The sequence below is a fragment of the Mus caroli genome, chromosome 15 (genome assembly GCF_900094665.2).
Source record: "Mus caroli chromosome 15, CAROLI_EIJ_v1.1, whole genome shotgun sequence".
NCBI lineage: Eukaryota > Metazoa > Chordata > Mammalia > Rodentia > Muridae > Mus > Mus caroli.
The window spans coordinates 29,085,914-29,095,408 of NC_034584.1; the positions used below are offsets into that span (position 1 = coordinate 29,085,914).

General features: G+C 39.6%; 1 protein-coding gene across 7 annotated transcripts in view; it reads left to right on the forward strand.

Annotated features, from left to right (window-relative positions):
* The window catches only part of Mtdh (metadherin), a 63,297-nt gene that overhangs the window by 49,110 nt on the left and 4,692 nt on the right, over positions 1–9,495 (forward strand). For all 7 annotated transcript variants that reach the window (XM_029469659.1, XM_021183136.2, XM_029469657.1 and 4 more), the window contains 3 exons: positions 1,574–1,698; positions 4,557–4,664; positions 7,013–7,153. In XM_029469659.1, coding sequence (XP_029325519.1) covers positions 1,574–1,698; positions 4,557–4,664; positions 7,013–7,153 — 374 coding nt within the window. The remainder of the gene's footprint in view (positions 1–1,573; positions 1,699–4,556; positions 4,665–7,012; positions 7,154–9,495) is intronic.

Here is a 9,495-nt window from a genome sequence, read left to right on the forward strand (position 1 = left end):
AGCTGCATGTGAGAATGGCTTCTGCACATGTCTTAAAACTCTTGGACCAACTTAACTCTGGTTCTACTACATAGTTAGAGCTTACTAAGGAACTTCTTCATGAGGAGAGGAAATTGGCAATATTTACTATTAATGTGTGTCTTCTTCACATAAGTTTGGGAGCATACTATGCAGAATCTTTTGGTTTTGTTTGTTCGTTTGTTTGTTCATTTCCCTGTGAGCATTCTCTCAGCTCATTCTTTGGTTTTCTCGATGTGTATTAAAGCTTTTGTGAAGATCTATGAGTATCTCTCCTATGAACAAAAAGTTTACCTGGGAAAATTAAAATAGCAAAAAGTAACAATAAGCATAAAATAGGCACATGTGCCTCCTTGTTGCTAAAATGTGTGTTCAAGTCATGTTTAGCATTATCCTAGGAACAGATCAGTCGAACGCTGTAGAAATACCAGAAGCAATAGAGTGCATGTGAAAAAACCTTAGTATTTGGTATTAGTAGCATTAAAAAATGGTGAGAAATTGATAGATTCCTTATAGTTAAACAATGCTAGGAAGATTTATTGACCACTTTGAAGTAAAGTATAATCTCTGTCATCTTAAATAAAACTTGGCTGTAATTGGATACTATAAGAATGTATGTGAGAGTGAATGGTTTGCAGAGAAAGAGGGAAGAGTTAACTTAGCCAAAGAGAAGCAAAGGCTTGTGCTCCCCTCTAGCATAGACCAGTGATAGTTTCCTAAGTAAAATGGCAATGCCTCCAGAGACTGGGATTCAGAATGCTAGGATAAACATATATTTAAGACTGTGGTGACGAAAACCCTGCGGGTGGCGCGGATACTTTTAGAATCATGAGATAAGAGGCATTTGAGCCAGGCGGTGGTGGCGCACGCCTTTAATCCCAGCACTTGGGAGGCAGAGGCGGGCGGATTTCTGAGTTCAAGGCCAGCCTGGTCTACAGAGTGAGTTCAAGGACAGCCAGGGCTACATAGAGAAACCCTGTCTGGAAAAACCAAAAAAACAAAACAAAACAAAAAAGAGGCATTTGAATCATCTGAAAATGTTAGGAGGCTAGAAGTATTAGAAAAGAAAGGAAAGGAAAGGAAAGGAAAAAGGAAAAAGGAAAAAAGAGCTTACATAGTCTGTCATGATTTGGTAAACCTGAAGAGCCTGATCTTGAAAAACTTACAAGGATGGGACAAGTGTATTATGAGGGTATATAATTTTGGTACTATTATTAAATAAAGCTTAGTTCTGTACCCTAAAAAATAAATTGGTATAAAAATATGGCCAGGTTAAAAATAGACAGAGGAAAAAGTGAAGATTAAGAAGACTGACAAAGGAGAGTAACATTAATAACTAATAAATATGTTTTGTGGTATGTCTAAAAATTCCACTAAATCTTGTGCTTAGCAACATTTGGACAATGTTTTCGCTTTTTCCTAGCTCTTAAAAAATGCTCAGGGAAAAGAATAATAGTTTAAAACTACAGCTTAATTCCATATAAAGAACTTTTAGTGTTTGGATTTTAGCTTTTGGCAAAATGACAGATAACTAATTCAAATTATTATTTTTTAGATGGTTTGTCTTCTGCTGATCCTAGCTCAGACTGGAATGCACCAGCAGAGGAGTGGGGGAACTGGGTAGATGAAGACAGAGCTTCACTTCTGAAGTCCCAGGAACCTATTTCTAATGATCAAAAGGTAAATACTTGTTAAAGAGACTAAGGAGAATTCTAGGGCACAGAGGCAGGCACTATTGAGTCTCAGGAAGGAGGTGGTATTGAACACCATAAGAAACAGAGTGGTTAGACCTAAAGATTGTCCGTGTACTTACTTCTTGTAATTTAGAGCATTTTCATTACAAAGTTTGGAATCAGGGTTGAGGGTATAGCTCTGTGGAAGAGCATGTGCTGAGCATGTACAAGGCCCTGAGTTCAGTCCTCAGTATCAAAAAAGATTAAGAGAATCCTGGACCTAAAGCCATATTTCGTAAAGTTCAGAAGTTAAGAGATTATTATTATTAGAGTTTGGAGAGGTGGCTCAAGGGTTAAGAATACTGGCTACTCTTAGGACTGGATTTGATTCCCAACACCCACATGGTGGCCTACAACCATCTGTAATTCCAGTCCCAAGGTATCCAATGCCTCAGATAGAGCAATGCTGCACAAACAGGCAAAATACCCATCCATACACATAAATAATTTTCTTAAAAAGAAGTATTAGCAAACAAGGTTCAGGAGGAAAAGTAGATAGAACTGGAGGAGAGGCAGTGGGTGACAGTAAAACACAGTATGAGGAAGGATGGGGTAAAACACAGTATGAGGAAGGATGGGGGGTGAGGGTAGAGATTTTAATGCAGATGTGGCAGACTAGCTACCAAAGAGCCATAGAGTCTAAGGAAGCCCTGTGTTCTGCAGGTAAGTTTAGACAATATAAAATTGAAATTTGCTTGTATAAACATATGTGGAAAGGGCTGAAGAGATGACCATACAAGCATGAGCATCTGAGTTGCTAAATGCCCAGAACTCACATGAAGCCACACCTGGTAGCACATACCTTTTAATCCTTGTGGTCCTTCACTAAGATGGGAGGTGGAGACGAGAATCCTAGGAATTACTGAGCCACATAGGCTGGTATACGTGACATTAAACATTAAAAAGATTCTGTCTTAAGATGGGAGACAAGGACTCTTTGACCCCCATACATGCTACAAATGGGCCTACGGTCATACAAACACAGATGTGCAGACATCTGTCTGTATACACACACCAGGAAGGAAAAACTGTAGACCTTGAGATAGGCTATAATTTACTGTCCACTGCATTATTATATGTAAGCAAATAAAGTCAAGAATAAAGTTTGAGATCTAGAGAGTGGTGTGGATGTGTGTGTGCAGCTCAGCTGCTCAGTGGTAGATCCCTTGCTTAGTTTGTATGCAAAGCCTTGCATTTAATCCTTAACACTGCAAAGAAAAGAAAAAAGAATTCCACCAGACACTATTGCATATGCCAGCAAGATTTAGCTGACAGGACCCTCATACAGCTATCTCTTGAGAGGCTATACCAATGCCTAGCAAATACAGAAGTGGATGCTCACAGTCATCTATTGGATGGAACACAGGGCTCCCAATGAAAGTGCTAGAGAAAGTACCCAAGGAGCTGAAGGGGTCTGCAGCTCTACAGGAGGAACAACAATATGAACTAATCAGTACCCATCAGAACTGTGTCTCTAGTTGCATATGTAGCAGAGGATGGCCTGGTTGGGCCCAGGAAGTGGGAGTGTGTGGGTTGGGGAGCAGGGCAAGGGGAGGGTTATAGGGGACTTTTGGGATAGCATTTGAAGTGTAAATGAAGAAAATATCTAATTAAAAAAAAGAAAAAGGAATTAAAGCTGTATTCAACAAAGTATGAATAGACACTTGGAAATGAATTAATCAGTAAGCAAGAGCTGAGTGATATTGTATAGTTCTATAAAATTTTATGTCTGTATAAATCTCTAGAAAAAAATGAATGTACACAAAAATTCAAGGTAGTGGTCCTCTCTTAGGACCTAGAGTTTGAGAGTTGTTGGTAATGTTGATTGAGGGGCCTCATCTAGCCCAAGCTGGCCTTAAAGTCTTGATCCTCCTGTTCTCATCCACTGAGGTTTTTTTCCAAGTTTTTATTGATTCTTTGAATTTCATATCATGTACCCAAGTCCCACTCGTATCTGCCCTCCAGCTTTGCAACCTACCCCCCCTCCAAAAGAAAGTTGTTTTTTAAAGAGCATAGAAAATATCTTGTCATGGAAGCATATAGTTTTATCTGTCTACAGTGTACCTCTCTGTCCACACATTTTCACTTGCAAATGTTCAGTGAGTAATTGGTCTGGTTCTAGATCTCTGGCTTCTGTGACATCAATATTGGATCCTCACCAGGACTTCTTCCAGTTAACCTGTGGTTTTCCTGTGTCATGGCGATCCTGTAGCTTTGGATCAGCACAACCTCCCCTTTCATGAGCTCCAGCAGTTCACAGATGATAGAGACTTTGGGGTGGGCCAACTCAAAAGCCCTTGATCTGAACCTGTGTGGTAGCTGAGGTAGTCAGTGTATTGGCTCTCCCACATTGGCACCACCAAGGTGAGTGCCTCAGCTTTGCCTGGATAGCCTACCCGTTGTAGGAGGCAATGGAAACTCTCCGTCTCCCATCTGCACCCATGCCTCTAGAGCCAACTCCACTGTGTTGCCCAGGTAGGTGTTGCCCAGCCAGCTCTCCTGATTACTACAGAGGACAAGGAGCCAGGAGGGCATCATCCCAGTTCCCAGAGCCCACTCTGCCTCATCGTTAGGGGCAGCTCTACAGGCAAGGTGCAGGGCCCACTCTCCCAAGTGCTAGAGCTGTTGAGGGCCAGAGCCAGTGAGTTTTTAAAAGTTTTATTAAATTTTTGTTAATTAGCTTATTCTAATTTATATTTTTGAAGATAAAGAGCAAACATAGTGACTGAAATTATTTCACAATTGTTCTGAATAATATAAGCTTAACCAGTTGGATTTACTTTAGTATTTTATTTCTAACATCAGGTTTCAGATGATGATAAAGAAAAAGGGGAGGGAGCTCTTCCAACTGGAAAATCTAAAAAGAAAAAGAAGAAAAAGAAGAAGCAAGGTGAAGATAACTCTCACACACAGGTATTGTACCTGAACAATGAGCATTCGTTATGATGCACCCACTGTCGGTGGTGTGAAAGGTGATATGTAGGCCCTAAGATATATAGAGTTGAACTAAAGTATGTGAACAACCTATAAAAACGAGTGAGTGTTTGGCCTGCATGTATGTATGTGTACCATATGAGTCCTAGTACCCATCAGATCCTCTGGAACTGAAGTTATGGATGGTTGTAAACCACCAGGTGGATGGTAGTCGAACCCAATTCCAGTACAAAAGCAGCAGTGATCCTGGCCACTGCCCTCTCAAGTGAGTTCTTAAAATAGGAAAGTTTGAATTTTGAAATTTTAGACATGTTAGAGATATCTAGATATTAGATACATTAACATGTTAATATAATACATTATATTATTATAATAAAAATTGAGTCACCCTAAAAAATGTTTCAATGATTTATGCCTTTAAAACTAAATAAAATTAGACATGTATTTTTTATTATGAAATGGTGAGATGGGGAAGGCAGCACAAGGTCACACATGACAAAACAAATCCCAGAGCTGCCTTTTTAGCTTCACCAGCATATAGATGGGACAGACATGGGCCACTTCCATTTTCCTTTCTACCTACCCTCTAATCCTCCTCTCCAGTGTTAACATTCCCCAAGAGCATTGTACCTATTTCCTGCCTCCAAACCAGGCTACTTTTCATACAGTTAACAACCATGACCTTCCATATACTTCAGAAGTGGTCAAGGATAATACAGCTCCATTGTTTTCCACACGCCACTTGATTGTGAAGTACAGGTGCTTCAAGTGTCTCCTAAGCCACTATGATCCTCCAAGACAATAGAAAACAGAAGCCTTGGGAGATGAAGGGTAGAATTTTGGACTCACTGGTCTTGAAGAAACCTGATCCGTGTACTTTAATCTTCATGCCCTGAGTACTTCCTGTACCCCTAACTCCTCTGTCGTCTCTGACTTCCTAGAGGACCATTTCAAGTTCATCAGAAAATAGGAAGTTGGGAGATGGCTCATTTGCTGAAAGACCTACTCCACAAATACAAAAACTTAAGTTTAAATCTCTAGAGCCCACAAAAAATACTGGACATGGTGATGTGTGCTTGTAATCACAACCTCAGCAGAGATGGGCAGGGCAGGCAAGAGACAGGCAAATCCCTGAAACTATGTCCAGCCACTTTTACCAAAGTGCTGAGCTTCAGGTTCAGTGAGCATCACTGTCTCAGAAAAATTTAAAGGTGGCTGCCCGGATTTTGTAGTCCATACCTTTAATCCTAGTTCTTAGGAAGGAGTTCAAGGCTATGTCTAGTTCAAGTTCCCTGTCTAGAGAAGGGAAAACAATAAAAAAAAACCTACACACTAAACTTTAAATTCATATCAGAATTTTTAGTTGCTAGTCAAACTCAATACTGTCATGTCACATTTCATAGACTAGCAGTATTGGAAGGAAACTTTTAATGGCATTTGTGTGTGTGTGTGTGTTTGCGTGTTTGCGCGTGTTTGCGCGTGTGTGCGCATGTGCATGTGTGGAGGTTAGAGGCCAATTGCTGAGAAGTCAGTTCTCTTCTATATGGGTGCTGGGTATCAGATTCAAGTTGTCGGCCTGGATACAACTGAGTACACTGCCCAGAAAGGAAAGTTTTGCAGTCATTTTGGGCAGTTGCTAAAATAGTCACTAGAGTATGACATTCACGTGCATTGACATGCAGTACATTCTATATATGTAAGCATGTAATATGACTTAGGATTATTTTATTAAGCTTTAAAAATATAAACAATGAACATGGAATATATTAAAACTTAGATGGACATTTCCTGTGCAAACTTTTACAGCTAAGGGAATAAAGGAACAAAGAAACTAAGACATTTATCTCTGAAATTACATGACTTAAATATCATGACTGATTGAAGTTCTCTATCTACCCTTTATAATTTTTATATATATATATATATATATATATATTCAGACACACACACATTACACCTTGAAGTCACTGAATGAAATGCTGTTTTTAAAGTCTTGTTTCCTCTTGTAAATAAGGATCACAAAGGTTCCCATTCTAGGATCTGTGTTAGTATATATAATTTAAGGGGACAGGATTTGAGACAGGGTTTCATTCTGTAGCTCAAGAGGGCCTTGAACTTGTAGCAGTCTTCCTGCCTTGACCTCCTAGGTATTGAGATTATAGCCATAGGCTCACCATACCTGGCTTGGACTCCTTTTTAAGTGAAGACACTTTAGGGTGTCTTCAGGACAATAAACAAAGTGGATTTTAAGCAATAAAGAATAATTGTTACAATCAATTGTTATAGTCATCAAGAAGTTTAATATAATAAACAGCTTTCTTCTGCAGGACACAGAAGACCTAGAAAAGGACACTAGAGAAGAGCTTCCAGTGAATACCTCAAAAACCCGACCAAAACAGGAGAAAGCTTGTTCCCTGAAGACCATGAGCACTAGTGATCCAGTTGAAGTACTCATCAAAAATAGCCAGGTAACTTTTAAAGAATAATAACATTTTGTTGCCTTAATAGTTATACAATAATCAATATTTTATTAAAGTACTATGCTGAACATATAAAATTAAACCACAAAGAAAACCTGAGAGGAAATGTAGAACAAGCCAGGCATGGTTGTGCAAATCTTTAATCTCAGCACTCGGGAGGCAGAGGCAGGAAGATCTCTTAAGTTCAAGGAAAGCCTGGTCTACAAAGCAAGTTCCAGGTACTACCTGCAGTTTTAAGCGCCCACTGCCAATTATGAAACAGATTTCCCCAGTGCTAAAGGGGTTTGCTATATCATGCTTTCTCCTAAAGAATAGAGGACCAAAGAAAAAGTGCTTTCACCAGCCACATTAACTCAAAGTATACACCTTAATGTGATCAGTTCAGTTTCCCAAAATGAAACATTTGTTTAAATTTTTTAAGATTATGTTTGTTTTAATTTGGTTTTCATTTGGCTTTGCTTTGTTGTTACTGTTTGAGACAAGATTTCATATAGCTTTGGCTGACCTTAAACTCACTGTCTAGCCAAAGCTGGCATAAATTCCTGAACCTCCTGTCTCTGCATCCCAATTGCTGGGATTTTAGGCATGTACCTTTGTACCTGACCATGACATTTTTTTAATCATATTCCTTCTTTGGAAATATTGATGAGTCAGAAGAGACTTAATTTATGAAAGGTGTTGCGAAATGAAAACATGGTTTCTAATTGGGTAACCTGCCATAGGCTTATAGACTTGAATGTTTTAGAAGGATTAGAGGTGTGGCCTTGTTAGAGGAAATGTGTCATTAGAGATGGACTTTGAGATTTCAAATGCCATGCTCAGCCAGGCAGTGGTGGCACATGTCTTTAATCCCAGCACTTGGGAGGTAGAGGCAGGTGAATTTCTGAGTTCGAGGCCAGCCTGAACTACAGAGTGAGTTCCAGGACAGCCAGGGCTACACAGAGAAACCCTGTCTCGGGGGGGAAAAATCTTCAAATCCATGCTAGATCCAGTTTCTCTTCTATGTAGATCAGGATGTAGGTCTCAGCTACTGCTCTGATGCCATCCTTGCCACCATGCTCCCCACCACAATGCCTAACCCTGAAACTGTAAGCAAGCCTCCAATTAAATGCTTTCTTTTGCTAAGAGTTGCCTTGATCATGATGTCTCTAAACAAAAATACGATAGTTACTAATACACTGAGCCTTACTAAAGTAAGGGGGCTAAAAGCTCAGTGGTTGGGGAGACCTTTTGCTCTTGCAGACCAGGATTTGGTTCTCAGCACCCACATGGTGGCTCACAACCACGTGTAACTTCATTTGGGCACCAAGCACATGAAACATACATATTTGTAGGCAAACATACATAATCTTAAAGATTTAAATAAAATAACATTCTACTGAATTGCCTGACTCACACATTCAGACATTATTTTTGAGGTTCATGAGCACCTGCTATTTGAGGAACTAGATTACAACAGTGGACAAGCCGTTAACATCTGTCTGAGGAACCCTTTAATGTTAGTAAACTGGCTGCTAAAGAAGGAATAGTGACAGCATTGTTCCAAAACAGTGGTAGTCATACTTCACACGTAGATTTGATGTATTTAAATCCCTAAAAGTATTCTGAGATAAAAGGATATAATCTCAGTATACATAAATGTGATTATTATTGCAAAGAATAGTTTTGACATTCTAGTTGAGACATTTAGTGTTTCGACTAAATTATGCTTGAGGTCATCTTATAAAAATGCATTTGAGCCTTTCTATGAATTGATGCGAGTAAAGTGAGAAATAGAAGGGAAAGACGATGAGAAGTAGTAATAAAGCTGAAAGTATATGGTAATATACAGAGCAACATGAATGTAGATGCAGTACCTCTGTAGAAGGAAGGAATGCTGAACTCACATCACTTCCCATCACTGTGTCTGTGGAGCTAGGAAGAGTAGGAACAAGAGAAACATAACCTCCCCCTTGTGTTCTGAGTGATGGTAGAGGTGAAGCTGGCTAGTGAAAAGATCCACTCATCCCTCTCTCTGCCTCAAGGCACTCCAAATAAGCATTCTTAATACTGCCCTGACTAGTCACTACCCTAAACTTTTTTATTTTCAGTATTAGACTCCATATCTGAAGATCTAGACAGGTCAATCCAATCAATAGGAGCATTCCCACAGTCTGCTTGTGGGATGCACACACTGCATTTGTTGAAGTTAGACGATGTATCAGCAAGAAGGATGTCCTGAGTTCAGAGCCAGCCTAGTTTTTTAGCCTGCTCTAATAGACTGGAAGTCCAAAAGAAAAACAAAAAGGGGGCGGTGGGGGGGGGGGGACTAAATAGGTAACTATATTTGT